Source organism: Phyllopteryx taeniolatus, chromosome 19 (genome assembly GCF_024500385.1).
Source record: "Phyllopteryx taeniolatus isolate TA_2022b chromosome 19, UOR_Ptae_1.2, whole genome shotgun sequence".
Classification (NCBI taxonomy): Eukaryota; Metazoa; Chordata; class Actinopteri; order Syngnathiformes; family Syngnathidae; genus Phyllopteryx; species Phyllopteryx taeniolatus.
The window spans coordinates 11,926,233-11,951,566 of NC_084520.1; the positions used below are offsets into that span (position 1 = coordinate 11,926,233).

Consider the following 25,334-nt stretch of genomic DNA (forward strand, 5'->3'; position numbering starts at 1 on the left):
TCATCATCATAAAAACACAATGGGCAATAAATTCTGTCTTTAACAAAGTATCCAGTGGGTGTTTGCACTTTGCATTAAACATACTAGCGCAGCCATTTTATGATGAAACGTTTTGATGCGTCTATTGCCCCAAACATAAACTCTCCCCGGAGTGAACAATAAACATCCCAGTTGTACTTATATATGGAGAACATGTCATTGATAATTCAACAAATGTAATGGAGGCCCAAGAGTTTTGCACCGTACTGTACATATAATTTATATTTTTTCTTTATTAATCCTAAATTTTGTATGCATTCCTCGGTTGGCTGTGTCGCTGTAGGACGAACTGGGGCCTTCACTTCCTGTCAAATTTGTTGTAAGCCTCGGCTGAGAAACCACAGGAAGTTATCAACTTGCGCCCACGCCCCCCGCCCCCACCATAACCCATCGTTGGGTGTACATCTCGATGCAACTGTCGCGGAAGTTGTGTTTCAGAGTGCAGGTGGCTCTTGTTACTTTGTCGACGGCTGTAACAGGACGTCAGGTCAGGTGTGCGAGTTAAAAGGAAAAACTACGCCTGGGCGAGTGCAAAGTGTCTTGCACCAGTGGACGTCAGGAATGGGGACCATCCCAAACGACATCAGGAGGCTACTAGATGGTAAGTTTGTTACATTATTTCCCTAAATACACTCGATTGGAATTTTTTCAACACAAAATCAGGGATTCTGGAGGTGCACACATTCCCTCAGCATTGGTGGAAGTCATCCACTTATGATTAAAACGCATCATGCGGCATGTTCCCATTGGCCTGCCAGATCACAGTGTCTGTGTTCAGAATTATGCACTCATTCCCTACTCTCTAATCACTATGTAGGGATTTTATATAGTGGACTATGTAGTCCACTCATCAATCTCGTGAAAATTAGTTTTGGAACACCACTCTAGCACACCGTTAATGAAGATAGACAGTAGCTGTCATATAATTACAACCTACCGGATCAACGTCAGCTGGTGGACCTTCTGGAATAAATATTGAACAAATAAATGAATCATGATATCATTGTATTGTTTTAAAATGAATGTATTTTACTAAATTAAAACAAAGCCTGTTTTGTCCATGTGTTGTGATGCGTTGCTTGACTTTCACACCACAACTCATGAATTTGTCTCGTGCCATCATAGGGTAATTCAGTAGAGTGGTGCCATGAGATATGAGTTTAATTGGGTGACCATGCTCGTACCTCAAAACATCTCTCAAATCATCTTTACCCAGTGAAACAAATGGAAATGTCATGAATCTGCCACCCCCCCCAAAATCCAACAAAAATGTTTGTAATATGTTTTTTTAATAAGAGAAATAGGAGTCTGAAATATTGTACTTAAATAGAATGTAAAGAAATAAAACCGTTTGTGCCCCATTTTTTTTTAACTTTAATGGACATTGTGCTGCTCCTTCTGGAGTGCGCACCTTGTCGACCTGGGGGAAATATAATACAGACATATGGATATAGACGAGCTCAGGTTCCCTGTAAGCCGCACTACTAGTTCTTCTTCGCAGAGGATTAAGAATACCTGTGAGTACTGTTGTGTCTGTGTTGATCCACAATTTGTGTTCTTGCATCCATTTTGTAAAAGGTTAGAGTTACATTACTGTGACATCGATGCTATTCATTATTTCCCATTATATGCTAGCATGAAGCATGACAATAAACTTCATCTGGGAGTAGCATTAAACAGCTTGAAGCATCTTAAGGGCTGCAACAACGAATTGATAAAATGGCTCAAATGGATAATTTATCTATTTGTTATCGATTAAAAATAAACATTGCATTGGAGTGTGATGGTCCTGCTGTATGCGCATTGTCCTCTTAGGGGCAGTATGGTGCACACATGCAGATATCACAACTTGATCAGAAAGCCTCACACCAGAATAAGAAAGTCGCGATTGCACCGCATAAAAAATAACTAATTTTTCACAGAATAGGAAGAATATATGCCTGTGAGTATTGTTATATTATCTGTATGTGTATTTTTCTGCAGTGTTTGTATGTGAATATTCCTTATTTGGAGCTATATAAGTATCGCTACTTCGGCGCTAGCTATGTTAGCTTGTCAATAGGATTTTGCATTGAGACGTTAGCATCAAGTTGGCGGTGTTTCTCAAACAAAATATGTGTTGTATTAAATATACAACGTGTGTAATACTTTGTGCATTGGGTTTAGTTTTACAGTAAACATCAACCGGAGTGTGAATAATAAGTAATAATAAGCAAAGTTGGACTCTTTTTGAGGACCACGCAGGGAGGGCCGCGTGACGTCACACGATGCACTCCACCATAAAATGATTGATAAAATAAAAATATGAGTAGATTCTTACTTGAAGTCTGGCAGGTTGACTTGCTCAATACCAGGTAGACTTGTCTGTGGAGACTGTCAGTCATCCAGGTCATGGTAATCCACAAATAAGGTTGAACCAAGGAAATTGGACTGTTTGTTGAAGACATTTCTCCTTTAATCGAAAAGGCTTCTTCAGTTGTAATTTTTCGATGTGGAGTCCCTCATAATTGATTACTTTAAGAGCTCTGGGATTTTCATGCAGCAACCTGATTGAGCACTTTTGTGGGGATGGAAATGAAGAAATGTTTCTTGAACCGATTCATGTATTAATCGGGGGAAAAAAACGATTAATCGATTATTAAAATAATTAGTTGCAGCCCGACTCACTACACATTTAAACAGCACAATAGCGAACTCACTGTATAGGGCACACTATAGTGGCTAGGGAGTGCTTCCGAACAGAGCCATTACTATATCACACACAACCAGGCTAAAGCAGCAAGACTTTGGACGTCCATTTGCATGTGTCTAGATAGGAGTGAGCGTGTGAAGGAAACAAATCAGATTAGCAATGTGGGCCAACCTGTTTCCTCGCAGCATCACAAAAATGGACAGCACACTGCTCCATTCATTTTGCAGTCCTGCTTAAGGTGTAATTTTGCCTCAGGCAAACATCCATTGAAACTTTCAATCAATGCTACTATTTTAATGGTAATTAAATAAAATAGATGATATAGATTTATATTACAGTAGTCTGCTTTTAACTGTTATTAGCCCCAAGTGCTATCATGTGTCAAAAGAGAGTCTCATTCCAAATATGAACACAGGAAGCACCATTTTCTCATTTTCCTAATGGATCTAAGGTCTATTGAGTACTCTGGTTGGTGTCTTGCCACTTTTTTTTAAATATTTCAGAGCTTCTAATCTTTTTATTTGTGTTTGTGCTCAGACTGCGAGTTGTTTGTGTCTGAGATCCTTCAGGACGAGCAGCTGAGTGAAAATGCGGCAGAGACCCGCAAAGTCTTATTGAATAATTTCAGGGTGGTGCATGTGAGGTAAGAGTTGACATCATCAGTGTTTAGCTTCTTTTTTTTTTTTTTTTTTTTCTTTTTGAAAGGACCACTCAAGCGGGACAGTGTAATTTCATGGCCCAATTATCTAATGTTTGTTGCTAATAGTGAACAAGAAGTCTAATTGGTGTTGTAATTGCCTTAAACACAGTTTGCTACATTCAGATGAACTCATTGAGTCTAATGGCTTGTTGCTTATTGCTGTTATTAGTTTTTTAAAGGTCTCATGCGAGAACCTTTTTCTTATCATTTACTTTTAATTTGATTCAATTTGTGGACACGATAGTGACAGAATCTCTTGTAAAAAAAAGTCCGGAAGTAACCCGGTAAGAAGTGCATGCACCGGTACAGAGAAAACTGCTGGTTTTCTGGTCTTTAAGTTAAGAAGCTGACTCATGATCCTTTTTTTCTTTTGCAGAAACCCTCAGGAATTCCCCTTTCGCTGTAAGTATCATTCCCTGCATCTCCTTCACATGACACGTATATATCCACAGACCATCAGCAACAATGTGGCCTGGTGGTATGAATGTTTATGTTAGCCTCACTGAGACGACAAGATCAGATACTGACTGCCAGTGGTGGGAAGTCAAAATTTATGAATACTTCATTACAGCACTTAAAGGCGGAGTTGGCTGTTTTAAGACTGCTAGCAATTTTTGAAGGTAGACTCTCAAGTCTCTGACCAAAGCCACACTTACAAGCCACAGCTGCTATGTTGGTAGCATGTCTTAACGCAATGAGGTGTTAATATAACACTAAATGTTATCGGTGTGAGGTTTTATTTGTATTTATTTATTTATTTATTTTTTTATATTTGAGTTAAAAATCGGCGGCACGGTGGCCGACTGGTTAGAGCGTCAGCCGCACAGTTCTGAGGTGCAGGGTTCAATCCCCGTCCCCGCCTGTGTGGAGTTTGCATGTTCTCCCCGTGCCTGCGTGGGTTTTCTCCGGGCACTCCGGTTTCCTCCCACATCCCAAAAACATGCATTAATTGGAGACTCTAAATTGCCCGTAGGCATGACTGGGAGTGCGAATGGTTGTTAGTTTCTATGTGCCCTGCGATTGGCTGGCAACCAGTTCAGGGTGTACCCCGCCTCCTGCCCGATGACAGCTGGGATAGGCTCCAGCACGCCCGCGACCCTAGTGAGGAGAAGCGGCTCAGAAAATGGATGGATGGATGGAGTTAAAAATCCAAAAGAGTTGTTAAACCTTTCTGTTGAACATAAATGTTGCTAATTCTGCGTCGGTTCTGAATCCTCTCAGGCGACTGTGGCACTTCCCCTTCTGAAAGGTAGCCGTTATCTTCAACTTTGTTTTGTCTCAGATTTGTCCAATTCTTTCCTTTTAACGTCTGTAGCAAGGCTCCTTAAGCCCAACGTAACAGGTGACAGCGTAACAAAGCAAGGTTGCACGAGAATGATTGGCGGATCTCATCAGCCACGCTTTCTGTCTCTGATTAGTTGCTTTTCCTCAGGCGCGGTAGTTTCTTAAAAATCCAATTAGAGGTACACGATGGGGCCAGAGAGTGCTGATTTCTTTAACAGATTGTTTTACTACTAACAATTGAAACAAATATGACAATTTTTTTTTTAAATTGCAAACCCCCCTTTAAGTAGTTATTTGTACTTCACTTGAATATTTACATTTTCTGAGTTTTTACTTTTACAGTTGTTGCCATTAGCTAATTTTGCATTTTTTATTAGTCATTTCACAATGTTAGCAAAGCTATGGGAACACATTGTTTTGATAGCATGAAAACCTGAGCTAATGCTAGCTGGCTTTTTTTCCCCAAGGACAAATACGATGAAATGTTTTAAAAAAAGGGGGGGGGACTATTTTTTTTGGTGCCATGTTATGAAAATGGAATGAATTAATCAATCAATCGAAGTTGAATCAGTAGTTCTACTTTTACCTGTTTTTACTTTTCCCCCCCCCCAAGTATCTGTACTTCGACTCAAGTACAGAATGTGCGTACTTTTGCCACCTCTGCTGCTGTACTGACTCCCCTCTCACACACTGCTCCTTTCAGCTGACTCGAGGGAGGAAGACGGTTCTGACGACAACCGCAGCTCCAGTCTGGGTCGCTCTGCACCGTCCGACGACGCCTCGCTGGCTTCCGACTACCAGGAGGACGGAGCGGCTGAGTGTGAGTGACTGCACTCTCACACTGTATGTGTATGTGTCTGTGTGTTGTTGATGGAGCGAAGCAATTAAAAGGAAGAGTTATTGTTTGTTTCCTCTGAGAAAGCTGCCTGGCTGCACTTTTAACACCCTCTCAGATGGCCTCTTCACTCCACAGGAAGCACACATTGTTGTCCTAATTTGAGAAAACAGATCACGCCATACCTCTGTGACATCACTGACTCCTCCCTCCAAAGCCCCCCTCTTTCCATCATTGGCCAGTGAGCAGGTGGGCTTCTGCTGCTTCCTCACAGGCCTGATCGGTGAGCTAGAGCGCCCCTCGGTGGTTGTTGCGTGTCGTGTCGGCGGCCCACACAGGCAGGAGGCTGTGTAGCTGCGGGCTAATGCCGTGATTGATTGAGCCCCGGCCGCTATATTCTTTCACAAGCGGGTTTGAAATACAACACTGTACCTGAGGGGCCATGTGTGTCTTGTCCCTCTCTCGCTTGATCAATCTTTCCCTCCATCTTACTCCCTCCCTCCTCTTCAGAATTTTTGTATTCCCGACTCGCTGCGCCAGCTAATCGCCCTTGACATGCCGTAGGTGGGCATTATTGACTTGGGTGCCTCTGCTGCCCATTTCTTTTTTATTTATTTTTTTTGGAGCACATGTAGACTATTCCGTGCGTGCAGGGGAAAAATGTTTACGGTGGTTTTAGCACTCTTCTCATTAATGCCAGCTGGTTGTCGTCAGATATGGCTACGTGAACTCTTGCGTCTCTGCGATGCAGGGAAAGTGCAGCAGAGGATCCTGGCAGATGGCGATCATAATTATTATTATTTTTTTACATTTCATTTAAAATAGGCAGCATAGTGAACGAGTGGTTACCACGTTTGCTTCGTAGTTCAAAGGTCCCCGGTTCCTGTTTAGAGATTTCACGTTCTCCGGCTTCCTCCCACATTCCAAAATCATGCATGTTGGGTTCACTGAAAACTCTAAATTGTTCATAGGTGTGAGTGTGAATGGATGTTTGTCTAAATATGCCCTGTGCAGGGTGTATCCTGCCTCTTAGCCAAAGTCCGCTTCAGCTCACTCATGACCTTAATGAAGACAAGTGCTATAGAAAATGGATGGATATAGCGATGCAACAATTAAACGATAATGGACAAATAATCGATTATCAAATTAATAAACAATTTTGACAATTGATTAATCGTTTCGAGACCTTTTTTTGTCCTAAAAATGTCCAAATCTTCAAAATGTTAGCCCCTCACCAGTAAATACTCTCAGATTTCTGTAGTCCTTCATGAAAGCAGACTGATTGTCGTTGTGTTTAATCAAAATAAGACATTTGTAAACATCTGCTTTTACTTTGTGAAACAATGATCAACATTTTTGCCTAATTTCTGCCATGTTACGGACCAAACCAGTAACTGAATGATAATCAATTCATGTTTTTGTGCATTTTTTGTACTCTCAATTCGAAATAATGTCCCGTTTTTCAATAAAATCGTGGAAATTATTTTTTAACATCTGAATTATCGAAAAAAAAATCAAAAGATTAATCGATTATTAAAATGATTGATAGTTGCACCCCTAAAGGGATAGATTTTCTTTAAAATGCTCCTGAAGGCTGTGACCGAGACACGCTCTTTTACTGCTTTGTTGATGTACCTTTTAGCAGAAATTACAGCCTCAAGTCATTTGAAATATGAAGCTAAGTTAGCACACCTACAGTATCTTTGGGCAGTTTCAGTCTACATTTGAAGGGAGATGACATCAAGGTACAGCAGGTTCATTTTTCATGATTCCACAATGGAATGAATTAATTTTTTCCCTCAAAATTCTAGACACAATACCCCATAATGACAACATGCAACAATTCTTTTTTGAAATGTATTAAAAAATGCAAATGTATTAAAAATAAAAAAAAAAACTAAATTACATTTACATATGTATTCACAGGTTTTGTATAATACAGCAATGCCAGCTTCAAGTATTTTTGAATATGATGCCACAAGCTTGGCACGGCTATCTTTGAGCCGTTTCGCCCCATTCCTCTTAGCAACACCTTTCAAGCTCTATCAACCTGGATGGAGATCATTGATGCACAGCCATTTTCAGATCTCACTGTAGATGCTTTTTTTAAGGTCTGCCAGTGTGCGTGTCCGTTGTCAGTGTTAAATGTGAGCGATAGCCAATTAGCTCTTCAGTGTGCAATTAAGCCCGAATCAAACAACATCAGATAGCTGGACTTGAAACGTAAACATTTTAGCGCGGCATTAACAAGCGCAACCTTTGCTTCCTGGAGAGGAGCCTCTGGGGCTGTGTGCTTCTTTCTCATGATGGTGTTAGTGTAGTGAATGGCTTGTGTCCTCAGCCAAAGGGCATTTGGAGTTCAAAGTTCAACCTGTGTTCACCGGGCACACTTTCTTGCGGGAAAAAAAAACACTTAATGAAAATCAGTGACATCATACGTCAGGCGGTCCTCATTTAAATTCCCTCAGGATGCATTTGATTCAACTAGAAGTAGTCGTGTCATATCATTGGCAGTGGGTGGAATGATTTACTCATTCCCTACTCCCTAATAACTATTAGAAATTTTTACATTGCGGACTGTATAGTTTTCTCATCAGTCGAATGAAAAATAAATTTGGAGCACTACTTGGACGCGCTGTTAATTACGTAATTGCTGTCGCATCATTAAAATGTACTGGATCAACACCAGCTAATTTACCTTATGAAATAAATTATAACAAAAATAAAAATTATAATTACGTTTGATCATATTTTATGAAATTAATACAGAGCTCTTCATCTCCAGTCGTGTTAAAATGTGTGTTGCTGTGCTGTACATATTTACTTGCACGTGAATTGATTATTATTCAGCTCATTTTCTGACATGTTACGGACCACACCAGTAACATGTCAGAAAATAGGCAAAAATGTTTATTTAAAAATAAAATAAAATAAATGTTGATCATTGTCTTAAAAGGTAAAAGCAGATGTTTGCAAATGTCTTATTTATACAACGATAACCAATTGGTCTGCTTTCATGGAGGACTACTGAAAAATTGGGAATAATTACTGTTGAGAGGCTGAAAATCCGACGATTTGGACAATTTTAAGTTAAATAATGTCGTTAAACGATTAATCGATTATCAAAATAGTTGTCAATGAATTTGATAATCGATTAGTTGTCAATTAATTGACTGATTGTTGCACTTCTACTTTCTAGTGAGTGTCATGGTTGACTACTTTTCAAGATGCATTGTGGGATACATTGAGGGCTCAATATAGGGGATAACATATACTAACTACACATTCGAACACCACTCAAAATGGCAAACTCATGAAATGGGGCATTATATAGTGGATAGCGAATGATTCTCAATGTAGCCTTTATGCGTATTTCGTCGATCATTTTATTGTATTTGCGAGTGTCACGAGGGCGAGGATGCATCATCCCCGGTAATCGCCGCTCTCTCGTTTCTAACTGGAGAGTGAGCGAATGCCAAGTTGACGGCTGCGTTTCCGTCGCCTCGGTTTGATGAGATGCGGCGGCCCGTTGTCTTCGATGGAGCGGCTGACACCAGATTTGTAATGGCTGACAGGAACAGATGGGGGTTCCATTGTTAGGCATGCTGTCTGCATGCTAATGTGAACTGCGTTTCACCCGCTGACCGCACCGCTGACCCCTCAGCGCGCCTGCGTCCTCGCCGCGGCCTCGTCTCACGTCGACCGTGCCCTCCACCTCGCGCTCGGCTATTTGGGGCTCATGCACCGTGCACCATTTTTCACCAACACACACACGTATATACACACCCCTCCTTTTTGCATGCATCACATTCCTGCACATCTAAATACATAAACACAGAGGCACAATGTTTTGTCCTCTGACACACACACAGGGTACATATACATGGCAACAGTCTAGTACAGGGGTGAGAAAATGTTTGATTTTTAAAAAGGACTCTGGGTCAGCTCATTTGTAGATCAGGTAAAAAAACGAAGATAAAATGTGTATGTAAGATACATAAAATACTTTAGAGATTAAATCCTAATTCTAATTTATCTAATTCATGAATTTTTAAAAAATGAGTTATTTTTAATTGTTAATTACTTAAAAATGAACCGCAATAAATGTATGTAAAAGTGTTCATTCTACTCTTTTTATTTAAAATAAATTATTTAGCCCTTATTTAAGGAGATAAATGAATAATAAAAAATGAATGGATGCAATGTATTGAATCGATTTAAGGATAAAATTATTAATGTACTATAATATGCAAATGTACCAGTATTCTTCTAATGTAATTTTATTTATTAGCCATTTTATTTATTATTATTTATCATTTTATTTATTTAATTAACCAATAACTTGTATGTATTTGTAAAATTGTTTATTTTACTATTTTATTTTATTTACAATTGCCCTCAAGAACCACATGAGAAGCCTGTGGACCTGTTCTAAAAATAACTCACCAGTGACAGGACATTGGAATTTCCTAGGAATATAGAAATATAGAAATGATTGTTTGAAATTTTAATATTTGTAGAGATTGTTAGAAATAGTGTTGCATATTGATATTTTTGTTTCCTACTTTGTTAAATGATTGTTGATAATTATTGTGAGAAATCATTAACATGATCATTGTTTTAACATAGATGAATATACTTAATTATTAAAGGTAATTTTGGGGAAATTTTCTTATTTCAAAAGTGTGTATCAAACTGGTAGCCCTTTGCATTAATCAGTACCAAAAAGTGGGTCTTTTTATATATTGAATGAGCTAAATGAATACAATAATGAATCGATGCATTTTAAGCAATCAATTTCAGGGAAAAAGGCTTAATTATTGCAACATATTTAATCACATTCTTGATAATGTAAATGTAATTTTACTTAAATTATTGAACAATAATAACTGTTAAATTATTATGGTCCCCCAACAATGTCATACACTGACCTCGCATGCATATGTCCTCCATTTTCAACTACAAGACCATTTTTAGCATTTGCAGTACATGGAAACAGTAACAATGATTTTCTGTTGGAACATGTTTACATTTTTTTTTTTTTTGCATTTTCAGGGTCCAAAACACCTTTATGTTGTTCTTATTTGTGGTGCAATAGTATTTTTCTCGTTGTCATGCCGTTGTCAAGTTGGTGCTTGTTGCCATCTCCTGTGTTAGCGTTAGCACTAGCGGCGACCACAGTGTTGCTCAGATGTGCATTGTGATTGTCCATCCATCCATTTTCTGAGCCGTCTATCCTCACAAGGGTCGCGGGAGTGCTGGAGCCTATCCCAGCGATCATCGGGCAGGAGGCGGGGTACACCCTGAACTGGTTGCCAGCCAATCGCGGCATTGTGATTGTGTCTTAACTAAACCTGGCTTGTCTTAGCAATACAGCCGTGTTGTTTTGTTTACTTTCAGTTAGGAGCTTAGAAGTCATGGATTTGGTGATTGAGTAAAGTGCAGGCAGGTGTGTTTGAAGCCTATTTAAAGAACGCCAGGCTTTCCTCCAGCAATTACAGTATTGGCAGAGGAATTCAGCAGCATTATAAGCAGTGTGAAGTGATGTCTCATGGCTTGTTCATTTGAATACGAGCAGCCAATCTGCAGGAGCAACATTATTACACTGAGCTAGCAAATGGAATATTAAATCTAAAGGCTGTCAGTTTGGAACGCCGTTACGAGGGCTAGCGCATTTAAAAGCGAAATGTTCCCCATCAGCAAACCTCTCGCTGCCAACTGGCTCCTGGCGGCGTGACTCGCCAAGTTAACGCACAGAGAACTTTGAAAGAGAGTGTGAGATTACGTTTGATGGCTGATATGACCTCCCCCCGCCAGGGTGGCTGGCTGTGCTATGTTAGGTGCATGTTTGGCCTGTAATCTTTTCAAGAGACGTTTTCTAGATTCTTCTCTCGTTTCATCTGGATCACCTCTCAGGGTACAGGTATGACCTCCTCGGCCTAACCATAGAGATACAGTATATACATGTGCGCTAAATCGTACGTCAACATCGGCGCCATATTGTATGTGGAAAAGTGGAGTGATTGGGGAAGATTCCTCATTCATTCGCTGATTAAAGATGTAGCAAACGTTTAACACTCAAAAGCCAGATCTTATTGAATTAAGTCTGAACAGTTAATTTTTAGTGATACCTGATTTGTTCCCCAAATATATTATTGTGTGTGAAAATTCTGGATACACATAAGCACCAAAAACAACATATTGATGGCGTTAGGCAGAATCCTCGCATCTTCCAAACCATCACTTTTAAGGAAAATGAAAATACAGTTCGTTAAGCCATTAACATTGCATCGTCAAACAGAACAAACCATTTTCAACACTTTAGATTAGTCAGTCATTTGTAAAACCAACAGATCCTGATTTGTGAGAAAAAAATATGAAATTGACCAAATTTGGACATAGGAGGTGTCCGCCTGACAGTGTTATGTAATTTTTAGTCTGATGGTTTTTAATATTTTCACCTTATGTTCAGTCCATTCTCGCATTATTTTATGTGAAAGATCTGCCACATTCAGTCAGAGTGAGAACTTAAGGAAAAGATTCCTTAGATTCCTTGTTGTGTTAAATTACTTGGTGCTCAAAATGGGAAGAAGAAAAAAAAAATCACATTACGTGTACCCCGCCTCTAGCCCAAAGGTAGCTGGGATAGGCTCCAGCACGCCCGCGACCCTTGTGATGATAAAGCGGTACAGAAAATGGATGGATGGGATGGACGTGTTACCTGTTGTTGTTGTTTAAGACCTAGCTAGTGTTGGCTCGACTTTTATGCTATTAAAACGTGTTCCCATAGCTTTTCAAACATTGTAAAGTTGAACTGAGTAACACAAAAAATACCTAATGACAACGTCTGCAAAATACTTCTTAGCTTGTAGTTTTTAGGCTGGCACAAGACACAACGCATTTGCCACGTTTCACCCTTGTCAATATCAAACAATTCTCTTCAATAAGGCCACGGATGGGGAATATATTGCTTCTTTGAATCTGTTGTCGTTAATGCTCCCTGGTTGACATTCCTTCAGGATGCTGCTGTCTGTTTTTCGCAAAATCTCAATCGATCTATCATGATCTCAACTGCAAATGACTTTAGTAACGTAACAAGCCTATTGACAAAAGAGTAGAAAGTCGTCAGAATAAAAGGAATAGAATAGAATGAAAAATCGATTTAATTACAAATAAAGTTTTTGTACTTCGTTACTTCCCACCACAACGCCATTTTATGGCGGGTGTACTGAGGTATCGTAGCAACTAGCTAACCCGCTCAATGCCATTTTTGTGTATACATATCTAACCACCTTCTCAACTTTTGAACTTAAGTCAACCAACCCCTGTGAGGTGCCTGCGTCCAGCGTCAGCTTCCGCTGTGAGAAGTTTGCGACTTGATCACAGCTCTGGTGACAGTGGCGTATAGCGGCCGCTCGTTTGCGATGGAGGCGACAAGTATGTTAATGACCTCCACGCTGGCTCGTTCCCCTCCACTCCCCTCGCTCGCCGCTTTCCCAACGAGGCGCAGGCAGGCGGGCGCCCATTACGAGGCGGCGACAAGCGCTTTGCATCGCTGCGACTGTTCGCCATCAGGGTTCAAAAGTTCACCGCGTTCCCCCGAGGGCTACTGTGCTGCTGCAGATGCTGATAGTCTTCTCTTCCACGCACCCCCTCCCATCTCTCTCTCCTCTCTCTCTCTCTTTCTCTCTCTCTGTTTACACTATTAATCTTTTACTCTCTCTCTCCCACTCTCTCTCTCTCTCTCTCTCTCTCTCTCTCCCTCCCTCTCACACACACACACACACACACGCACACACACACACACACACACTCACGCATTCACACTGGCTGACAAGACGGGAGCTGCTTGAAAGGGGGATTTGGACGTATTTAACCAAAGGGTATCCATCACTCTCATCTCAGGCTCCCCCCGCCCCACAACCGCTGTGCGGTGGTTGCATCCTCACTGTTTGTCTCACACAGCCCCAGTTCTCGTTTGCTTTGTTTTATTGTCGCGCTCGTTCTAATTACAACGGGCGCTAGCCTCTGGTGCGGCGCCACGCTCACACAGCGTTCGGTGGATGGGAAAAAAAAAGCGGCAGAGGGAAATTGTGCTGCAGTCCATCTGTAAGGCGGCGCACAGGCAGAATGCAAAGTGCGAAGTCCTAATCTCCCCCAGAGCTGTCAATGTCACAGACAAATAGCAAAACTATCAGATGCGGCGGGTTCACGCAGAGGTTAGCGTTCCCAGGTACCCTCCCGCGCGCTCTCGCCTCCTTTCTCTGCTGCCTTGCTAATGAGAATTTGATTTTGCCCTCCACTGGAATCCATTTCTGGAGATGAATGAAGTTGTGATGCCAAACCCAGGTGGCCTCACTGATTTCTTAGGGAAATAAATGGAGATGGGAGATCTGTGCTGGCCCGCTCTTGCACACACTTTACTGACTCCTAAAGCCTCTAGGATCCTTGTGTTTAATTGTTGCCCTAATGAGCACTTTAGGCTCATTAACATGCCCTTGTGGACTTATTGGAGGATGTTGACGACGTATTCCTCTCAACGCCGCCGGCCCGAGTCAGCGCCGCGTGTCCGAGCCAAGTGGGCCAGCGTGGCTGTGCCTTTGTTTTCTTTACTCACATGTTTTTGACACAAAGTTAATGGACGGGGATTAGAAAAATTCTTTTAGCACGCGGAACTGTATTGTTTAAGCTTGTAACAGGAAATACATTATTTATTTGAATAAAGATGTTTATTTTTTAGCTTTAAACATTTTTTGTCAAGACCCAACCCACTTGAAATGGCTTTTGCTCAAGAAATGCCAGATGACATGAACCCAGTTTAATGTATTTATTTTTTCAGAATTGTTTTAAAAATATATTTTTTTATAATCATGAGGCTTAGTGATTTTCACGTTTTATGGTGTAAACTATCGAAATAACATTCAAGCATAATTACAATTAATGAGGGGGGAAATCCTCAAATGATTGAAATAAAGACATTTTCAAATGAATAGATTTGAATTATTTTAATGAAATGTATTACATTTATATCTTGTTTCTTCAGTGACAATCACAAAAAAAATATTTTTAATTTAAATCAGTAAGAATATTTTCTTTTAGAACATTAATAATACAAATAATTACCTTTTAAACTGCAGCGTAAAAATTTCATTTTAAGTTTTTACAATTGTTGTTTTATAAATACCAGGCATGTTTGAATTGGACATATAAAAAATAATCTTAACTAAATAGGAAACGAAACATTAATGCTAAAATTAATGAACATTTGTTTCATAAGGGATACATTCAAAGTTATTATTAAACTATTAATTACATTTATTTCTGAATAGAAACCATCTGGAAAATTCAAATAATATTGATGCTGTATATCACTATTACATTGTTCTAATTTTAGGCACACCATTTTGAACAAAAGTTAAACATAGGAAGAGATTGTGAGTAAATATGAAATCAACATTTTCAATTCAATGGAATTATACAAATTTGAATTATTTTCTTATGAAAATAATAAATTAATATTTCAACATTTTAATACAAGCAATATTTTGTTACCAGTTCTATTAGTAGTTTGGAAAAACAATACTTTTGTTTAGCATATCTGTCTGTCATTGTAAATAATACTTGTTTAAAAAAATGACAATGGGATTGCTCAAGAACTCTAATAGGAAAATATGTACTGAGTATTAGTGCCATTTCAGTGGAAATAAAAGCAAGTAAAAATTGCAATAACTGTACATTTAGCGTGTTGATTTTTTCCAAAGTGTTTTAACCTCCAGGCTGGCTTTGACGGCGCTGTCCTGTTTTTATCGCCCATCCGCCACCTCTCTTGTGGGCCCCGAATGCCTCCGTTGTTAGTATTTATATTCCTTTTTTCCCTTTGCTGTCCAAGCAGTTGAAAAGCGTCCCCTGCGATTAGAGGATCATTGTATCTGCACTTAAGCATTTGAATGGTGGTAGTAAATCTACAAAAGGGAAATTCAGGGTCACCATCTACCCCGCTTATGGTCGCCTAGGGGGAAGCCCGTGTCACATAGTAAATTTAGGCCCTTAGTGTGCTTCACGTGTGCAGTGTGCGCGTTGGAAGCGTCATCTCCAGTTATTCCATTGCTGAGATGAAGAACCTTCGTTCTTTGCAAGTTGCGTGAAAGTATGGAGCCCCAGACATGACATGGGGGAAGAAAATGTAATTGTGGCAACAATATACAGTCGATATTACATATAAAAAATATACAAAGTAGATATTACAAAATACAAAATTATATATATATATATATATTATAGCCATGAAACGGGTATAATGTGCAAAATCCTAATTTGTGGCCTCAAAATATTAAATTGTAGCCAAAGCATACTAATTTGTAGTGATGAAGTAGGTATCTGCAGAATACTAAATTGTCGCCACAAAATACTAAATTGTGGGCATAAAATACTAAATTTGGGCTACAATATACTAATTTGTGGCCACAAAATAGGCGCACCAAATTTGTGGATTTAATATCATTCCCATTAATATCTTGGATGTCTGGGTAAGCAAATGAAGTGCATCTTCCTTAGAAACTGCAATACACAATGTTCTCTACCTTGCTGTTTAAGAGAAGATGTGCACCATTGGCTTATCCATTAAAATTGTTAATTTGTATTTAGTATAGGGCTGCACCATGTATTGCTTGAGCATTGTCATCGCGATGTGCGCATGCGCAATAGTCACATCAAAAGGTCCTGCGCTGTAGGAGGCAAAGGAACTCAGGTACCCAACATGCACTGCATGCATCATCCCACCAATCCTAATCGTACTGTAAATAGTTTGACAGATAGCAAAACATTCTCTAAAAAAGAAGCATAACGTTCTTAGTGTGTACATTTTTGGTCACAAATTTGTATTACATGCACAAATTATACCACATTTATGGTGACAAAGTTTTATATTGTGGCCACAAATGCGTATTTTGTGCGCATTTTTTATCACATTTTTATTTATTCTATTAATATTGAATTGATATTTTTTTCATGGCTCCAAATTAGTATTTTGTGTCCCCAAATTTGCATTTTGTGCCCATGCTATATCTATATTGCGGTCACAGTGTCATTCCCCTCCTCATGTCATGTCTGGGGCGCTGTATGAAAGTGTTTTTATGATGATAAGAAGTAAAACAAAAAAACTTCCTGCGTTCAAAACTGGAACAGGAAGGAATTGCCCAATCATTTCTGCTTTGTCTTTGGGCCTCTGACAGCTTTTTACCTGCAGAGATTTGTGACTTAATCTGATTGACGTGCCCGATCAAAAAGCCCAGCATAAATTGCAGGCGCCATTAAAGCTGATTAGATGACGATGCAGGCATCTCCCGGGCCTGCCGTAATGCACCGCATGTTTTGTGTGCATTAGGAGCTTCTAAACACGCTCTCTGTATCGACGACTCCAGTTCTAATCAAATCAGGCCGAGGGAGGAGGCAAAGGGAGGACGTGGCGCCCTTAACCTCACTGCCTGTCGGTCTGCGGGCTCGCTGCAGGGATGCGTCGCAAAGGCCTCCCTTCCGTAATGAGGAAAAATGCGTCAATTTGGCCCGGGCCCGTGCGCAGATTGAGCGCCGGGCGGGTGAAGGTGCACCCAGTGAATCCTTTTTCCTAATCAAGGACGCCATCGGAAAGGCTCTGCGGTCGCTCGCTCCCTGGAATCAACAGCATTCCTCCCCGCAGCCCCCTCAGGGCCGGGCCGCCTCTCTCTGCCTTCTGTTTCACCTCATCAGCAAGGGTTCATGCGGGGGTCAGGTCCTGCAACCCCCCCGAAACACTGCATTCAATGCAATACCTCTCGCATCCAAGGACTAAGCACAGCAGAGAGGAAACATAATGTCTGACAACTTGATGCCTACCTGCGCTTTGTCACCTCCCGTGCTCATCCCACTAAGTGCATCAAGCTCGCTCACACAATACATGCCAAATGCCTTCTTTTCATTAGATCCCAAGATCATAGCCAATTTGTTTGACAGCTGCCACATAAAATGTATGTTCAAATTTTGGAGTCAATCAGACAATTTCATGTTTTCCATAAAAACACACCATTGAATATGAAGGCTATAACGATACTCTAAAGTTGAGTCGATTTTTATCTCAATTTCTGATCCACGGTTGATTTAAAAAAAATAAATAAAAAAAAATAAAAAAAATAAATTATATAATGAATATTTTATGAATGAATTAGTATAATACTCGGATAGAATATATATTTATATTATATTCATTTATAATATTTTGATTATATTTCTGTATATTAATATGAAGTTATTATATGTATACTGTAATGTATTCAGCTAGTAAATCAATTTGTCAGCGTAGAATGTGCCTATGTTTTCTGCGATGCCCCCAATGAACTAATTTTGAGATACTGTCTTGGAGGGTGCATTAACATGTTCGATGTGACTTGGCAGGTTTTTGAAGCACTTACGGTAAATAGTCCGAGTCTTGTCCAAAATGCTATATACATCTCTATTCTCAACTGGGTGGCTGAAATGGTCCCATAATGCTGTACAAAATGACCTTTGGAGGGTCTGCAATTTCAGGATTATTAGTCATACTAGTTTTGTTTGAGTGTTACTGAGTAATGTCCCTATTTTCAAAAGAAAAACACTTTATTTTTAACCACATTAAAGATATCCAGACTGTATTTCTGATTCTGACTAATTTAATGTTATATTAATTGAGAAAAAAAGCTTCTCTTTCAAAAATAAAGAAATATCTAATTCACCTCAAACTGTTTAACATTAGTATGTACAGTCACAATCGTTGATACATCATTGACAAGGGATTTAAAAGAATGATAAATGCAAGGCTTGGAACAAATAAGTCAGTCCAATACAAGTCAAATAAGTGACAAAAAAAGTTTAAAAGGCAGCTTTGCAAAATTTTTCATCATACACATACACATAATACACATCAACATAGAGAACAATGACAGCTTTGAATTTCCATGTTTGGCTTCCTGCGGATGCAGCGAAACAGCCTTTCCAATGCGTGACCCCCTGCTGTGTGAACCACTATGCTCACACCACAGCATCCTCTTACCATTCCACATCAACCCATCTGAATCTCTGCTGCACTGGCTCGTCGTGGCGGGCATCAACGCTGCATTATGGCCTCCGTTAGATCTAATACGCCGTATTAGCTGTGCCGGCCGAGCATTTCCTTCCATTCCTGATTGACTTTGAGCTCGACTGGAGTGGATTTTAATGAGAGAAGACATTAAGTCTCTCTGCTGCCGCCGCCGTCCGTCATCCATCAGCCTTCAGTTTTCTGAGCTCGTAACGTCACGCTGAGACGGTGTGAGTAACCAAATGAGAGATGTGCCAAACAGCTGGCCGCCCCCATACATTGTTGGCTAGACTTTGCTCAATGCTATCTGTCTGTCTGTCTTTCTAGCTGCTTGCCTGTCTTTCTGTCTGTATCTCTACTGTATCGCTATATATCTATTTCTCATATCTATATCTCTATAGCTGTATTTCTATATATTAATGTCATTAACTTTGTACAGTGGGTGCCTTGAGATATGAGTTTTATTCATGAATGTAATGATAAAAGTAGCAATCTATAATATTGTGCTGTGTAAAAACAAACAGAAATTACATAAATACAATGTGAAGAACTGAAATTTTTGTTTTGTTTCCGTTTAATGTACATTGTGCTGCTCGTGGTGCGTGCGTCTTCACCACCTGGGAGCAGTATAATACAGACATTAAAGACACACACAAAAAGTGTTTCACAACCGACTCTTTAAGATGCAATAATATTGTTCTTTTTTTTTTGCAAAGGATGATGTCTGTACGCCTGAGAGTGTTCTTATATTGTCTGTATACATGTGTTGCTCCACCGTTTCTGTTCAAATATCTTTTTAACACCGCAACACTGATGCTATTTGTGAGCTCATCTCTGGCATTTTGCAAAGTTTGCTAGCATTAAGCTAGCACAATGTGTAATTCTCTTTGTTTTCTGTATAATTTGACAGTTAACTTAACCAGAGTGGCAATAATCAGCGTGAAGCCTCTTTTTTTCAAGAATTGTTCACTATCTACCAAACTGCGGCTTGTCGTGAAGTGAGTTGAGTTGAATTCAAAGTGCTTGTTTGTCAAATTTTTGGTTGCAGTTCCAAGCCAAAAATTGTCCGAACCTTGGCTTGTATCTAAAAAAAAAAAAATATCTTAAATCGGGTCACTCATATCTCAAGTCACCACTGTATCTCTATCTGGCTATCTCTACCTCTACATCTCCATATCTCTAGGTATCTTTCTCCCTTTCTCTATCTCGGTCAACATGAAGGGCAGGCTTCCCTTTATTTCTGCTGTTTGTGAGGCTTTTTGTTGCTACTCCACATCACCTCCATTTAGCAAACATGACACATCCGGCCGCTTGTCTCTGGGGCTAATTGCGCTACACTAAATAGTTTATGTGGGAAAGATCGATACGTTCCCATCAAATTAATGTCAATAGCGGAGCTGTGGATGGTGCTAATTAAAACTGAAAAGGGGATGAAAATGAAGTCGTGCTATTGGCCTGAATAATTGATCGGGCAATTTATGATTTTTATGAAAGAGTGCAGCCGTCTGCTCGCAGATTTTGATGAGGCCTTAATAACATGCATTAGATGGGAGGGATGGGTAAAATATGGCCCGCGGGCCATATATGGTCTGTTATGTTCTTTAATTCCGGCCCGCCGAACATTTACATTATCGAGAATCCTGTCATATTTTAATTTGTTGCATTCCTTTAGCTGTTTTTTCCTACATTTGGTTTACTGATTATTTCTCCCGTTATGTAATGTGTCAAATATTATAAACGTTGAGCAGCTAGCGGTTAGCATCGGTTCATCTGTTATCTCCCACCTCTGCCAATGGGTCTGGGTGCCATCTTAGGGCGTTACACAGAGAGCATCAAATATACTGTTAGGTGAGAATAGGTGAGTTTTTCAGCGAATAGTTTATCTTCTATGGAAAAGGCGAGTCGGTGATTTTGCAACTGGGGACTAGGCAAGGGTTTACTGTATAAATTAAAGCTCTTTTACTGTGAATGCTTGTTGGGCATGCTACCCCCTTGTGGAATAATGTAGAACAATCCCATTTTCTTGAGGTGGAATGAGGTCAGGTGACTAAGGACTCAGGAGTGTACTTTGCGCGTAAATGTGTGATGTTTATTGACTCAAGCATGTTGCACCTACTTCGACATTAGCCGGGCTCGACCTCTTGAGACGAATGAAGAGCGAAGAAGCAGACGGATGAGGGGATTAGAAGGCGGGCTGCCGGCGGATAGATGAGGTGGGGGTGCGTAATGGCCGCCGTTTGTTATGATGGACTGAATCGGGTTCTTTGACAAAGCTGCCCCTTCTTGCACCTCTGTATTTATAGTGTCCGTGCTCGGTTCATCCACAAAGGCGGTATAGTGATACGTTAACGCATGTGTGACGTGCTCATCTGTCAGAATCTTACACACGGAATGCAGGAGACATTACGGAGACTCCAGCAAGCAAGAAAGTTTCCTCTGCATTAAATGCAGGCACACGTCACACGCTGCTTCCTGTTAACCCGGGTTTTCTGGCCTTATTTGAGACACGTGGTACGAATCTGACCATTTGTAAGCATTTGTATGCCACGCCCCCAAATGACTCAAACAAATACTTTTTCTGTGAAGTATTTTATTGTTATTTAACATTTTCTTCAATCATATTTCCCTAAAATACTAAATAAAAATACAGGAAGCCCGTTCTGCGCTGGTATTCATTTAAATAATAACAAAAGTGCATTGTGTATACAGTTAAATGTGACTCTGTTAAATGGTAGTGAAACATATTTCATTTAACTATTTCACAGTCAGAGGCAGAACATTTCAGGCTGCTATTTCTCATTTAATAAAATGTTCTCATGCACTCCTTGTAGTTCAGTTCCTTCTGGTCTGGACCATTAATGGCCACTTTGCAGCAGATGTCAGAGTTTCATTTTGAATCTGTTGCAAAGGGGTGTCTTTACCTTAGAAAGCAAAAAAAAAGAAGTCATTTTTTATTATTGTGATACATATTGTGAGGATTGGTGTATGCTCTATTTGTATGTGTTTCGGCTCCGTTTGTGATAAGGAAGCAGTTGTTTGAATGTTTTTAATTACCGCAACAGCAATGCTAATTTCCGTTAGCCTATAACGTTCAGCATTGTATGTTATCATTAAGTTAGCAGACATTATTTGGATTAAATTATGTGGTTTGGTTGAACATTTTGGTATCTAAATATGCAATTTTTGATACTCTTTTGTCTTGTGTGTCAGTTTTACATTAAACTAAAACTGGGTGTGACAGATTGATGCAAGCATGCTTTGGAGAACTGTTTGCCGACTTGCACACAGGACGTTCAGAGAATGGGGTGTTTTTTATGAATTTTATGAAACGTCAGATGTGCTTGGTTACAAAACAAACAATATTTCCCTATTTGAAAATCCGCTAAGTGCATTTAGAAAGAAAATCCACCATTCTTTTCTTTGTGTTGGTGTTTATCCGCAGCGCTTTTCTTCTTCAACGGCTTTAAGAGCGACTTCCGACTGTTTTTGATACAGCGTTGTGCTGTCAGTGTGCTGTAGTATCACAAATGCAGTTAAAAATGACACTGGCCAGTTAACGATTTCCACGGCCTGTAATTTGATGGAGGCCGCCACCTCCAAATTTTTCTACATGAAAACCCTGTGTTAAACCTTGGCTGGCTTCCTGCTGAGTGAACACCAGGTGACAGATGATTGTGGAGGAAGATGAACTTTGTTTTTAGACACGAGGAAACGACACATCACAACGTGACCCCTGAGGCCCACCATGGGTCATTTTCACCATTTTTCCACCTCAACAGCTGAAGGCTAAAAAAGACACCAATGTACATATTTTCCCCCCAGAGCTTCAATGCTAACGTGAACAAGTACTTATTAGCGTTTTTGTCAAACAGTCATGGATGCAAACATCACATTGAAAATGTGACTTTGCAAATGAAACGGGTTGCGTTGTTGGTGCAGCGTGAGCAGATGAATGGCTGCAGAGCTCAGCAGCACTGTAAATGTATTGATCCCACTTCCCCAAAGCCTCGCGGCCATGTATTTGATCCATAGTGTGGAGGGCTACATCTCCATGATGACTCGCCTCGGGAATAAAGATCATCCTGAAAAAAAAAAAAAAACGGTGCTGAAGCTATCGCAAGATTAATTAAAAGCTGCAAGCAGTGATGCATGGGCCCGTTTTTGGTGATTCCTTGAAATAATCATCAAACACACACTCTGCCCATACTTGATGGCATAGGCAAAAAAAGCTGCGTCAAACAAAAACTTGTTGAAGTTCGGGCATGAGTCCTTGAGACTTTTTCCTGCGACCTGTCATGATTGGGATGTCCACCCAATTTCGTGTTGTTAGATGAAACTGGTGTCGGGGGCTGAATTTATTCGAGTTTCACGTTATATGGTGAATTATCAAACTTCGCTGCCAAGCTCAACCACATTAGATGGCTGGCGTAGGCATCTGTCTTGTATACCTGCTTCTGATTGGGACTCATTTTGGGTGAATTCCCTTGTAGGAGTTCATTGACGTGGACCTAGAATTCGCTCCAAACTGGAGCTTCAAAACAAAATGTCTGACTTTCTGTTGAATTTCAGGCATCGGTCTTTGAGACATTTTTATGTATCTTGTTATGGTAAACATGTCACCAAGTGTAATGTTGATCGTTGAAATTGCCGTCAGGTAGGGTTGGTCATGTTCGGGACCCCTAAAATAAATAGATTTCTACCGGGATACATGTGCTTGCAAATGTTTTATTTATTTATTTATTTATTCATATTAGAGCAATAAACAGGAATTCCAAGAGGGCCTGCGCATCACCCTGGTGCTCAAGCTCTAATGATATTAATGGTCATAAAAGGAAACAATGACTTGTAAGTCTTATCACTGAATGGATCATATTTTACATTTTCTGCATGTTTTCAGTCCTTGAGGACATTCCCCTCACAGCAGCTCAAGACCTCGGCAACATCCTGAAGCAGGGCTTCTTGGAAAAGAAACGACGAGGTACGAATAACGGAGGCCCTCTTATTATAGCAGCAGAGGTGGTGGACTCGAGTCACAAGACTCGACTTGACTTAGACTCTTACCTGTGGCAGTTAACTTATCCTAACAGGAATTTTGAAATGTGTGGTGCACCTCTCTCTATAGATCACAGCTTCTTTGGCTCAGAGTGGCAGAAGAGATGGTGCGTTCTCAACAATTCCATCTTCTTCTACTTTGGCAGTGACAAAGGTTGTTTGGCAAACACACAAGATTCACATGAGCAAAACAGGTTGGGGTCCTTCATTGAATGCGTCTTCCCCTGCAGATAAACAACAAAAAGGCTCGTTTTATATCAACGACTACAGTGTTCAGCTCAACAACAACCTGAGGAAAGACTCCAAAAGGAATGCCTGCTTTGAGATGTATGCTCCCGGACAGAGGACGTTTCAGGTCGGTAATACATGAGAACTGATTCTAATGTAAAGAAATTGATTTGATTCACTTAGTTCATGCAAAAAAAAAAACACTTGAAAAAGATGACCTAAACATGCATCCTTGTTTTGACAACATATATATTTAAGCAAGTAAGTGAATGCAACTTTTTTTTTTTTTTTTTTTTACATAAAAACACATTGGCAGGCTATCAGGAGCACACAAAAGCAACAGATGGTGTAGCCACAGAAGGCCTTGTAACCAATAAGAAGCCTGAAGAAAGTCCTTTCTAGAAAAGGCCTAAAAAGGGTGAATGTGAAGAAAGGGGCAATTGTGGAATGACAACTGTAATCCTTTATTTTTTAATAATCCCTGAATGGAGTCAAGTCTAAAGTCTACTTTCACCTAAAATTCATGTGAGTGAATGCAAGGCCCAAAAGATCTTCGTAATCATGAACGCACTGACTATTTACAAAATGTGTCTTTGACTGAAACCGCAGATTGTATTGATAGTTCAGTTTGGGAGGGGAATATTCTGGTGTAATTATGTCCATGAATTGGGCCCTTTCCCTCCAGTTCACTGCTGGCAGTCCTCAGGAAGCTCGAGAATGGGTGAACTACATCAGTTTTGTGCTGCGAGGTATGTGCTTTTATGGACACACAATTGTACTATTTGATTCATCCACATTATTGATGAAAGAGTTTATTGCAAAGGAAGAATTTTTTTGGGGGGGATTTAAAAATTTTTTTTTTGCTCTCATAGCTCAAAGTGTATCCATGCTGGTGTGCACTGCTTTTAAAAACAACATGGCTGTGAAGAGAGAGGGGCCACTTTATAAAAGCACAGTCAGTGTTGCAAACTTAGTGACTTGTCTGACCCTCAATCGACTATTTTTGAAAAAAATCCACTCGAGAGTTTAAATCCCACTAGAAAACAGATAACATGAATGGAATCTTTTTCAGATTATTTTCCATTTGACAAGGAAGGAATGGCAAAAATAGGACTGGGAAAATGGGAAGAAAACTTGTTTTATTTATTTGGTGTCCGGACAAATAAAACAGATTGCAGAAGGGATTAAGAAACAAAAAGCAAAACTAGGTCGTCATGCATTGTCATATGCTTTTTCTGTAAGCAAAGGGGAAAAAAATTGATGGAAATTGGATTTTCATCAAAAAATCTGAGATTTTACTTCAAAACTATCTCACACACACACACACACACACACACACACGCACGCACGAAAAGCCGTAATCTCACCACAAAAATGAAACAAAAGCACCTAACTTGCATGTCACTCTGCGTCTCTT

The 25,334-nt window shown here is 39.9% G+C and overlaps 1 protein-coding gene across 2 annotated transcripts in view; it reads left to right on the top strand.

Moving 5' to 3' along the window:
• Window positions 1-422: 422 nt before the first annotated feature.
• The window catches only part of skap1 (src kinase associated phosphoprotein 1), a 45,938-nt gene continuing 21,026 nt past the window's right edge, over window positions 423-25,334 (top strand). For both annotated transcript variants that reach the window (XM_061756725.1, XM_061756724.1), the window contains exons 1-8: window positions 423-640; window positions 3,269-3,374; window positions 3,808-3,833; window positions 5,419-5,535; window positions 23,535-23,615; window positions 23,760-23,843; window positions 23,920-24,044; window positions 24,603-24,666. In XM_061756725.1, coding sequence (XP_061612709.1) covers window positions 601-640; window positions 3,269-3,374; window positions 3,808-3,833; window positions 5,419-5,535; window positions 23,535-23,615; window positions 23,760-23,843; window positions 23,920-24,044; window positions 24,603-24,666 — 643 coding nt within the window. In that variant the 5' untranslated portion in view covers window positions 423-600. The remainder of the gene's footprint in view (window positions 641-3,268; window positions 3,375-3,807; window positions 3,834-5,418; window positions 5,536-23,534; window positions 23,616-23,759; window positions 23,844-23,919; window positions 24,045-24,602; window positions 24,667-25,334) is intronic.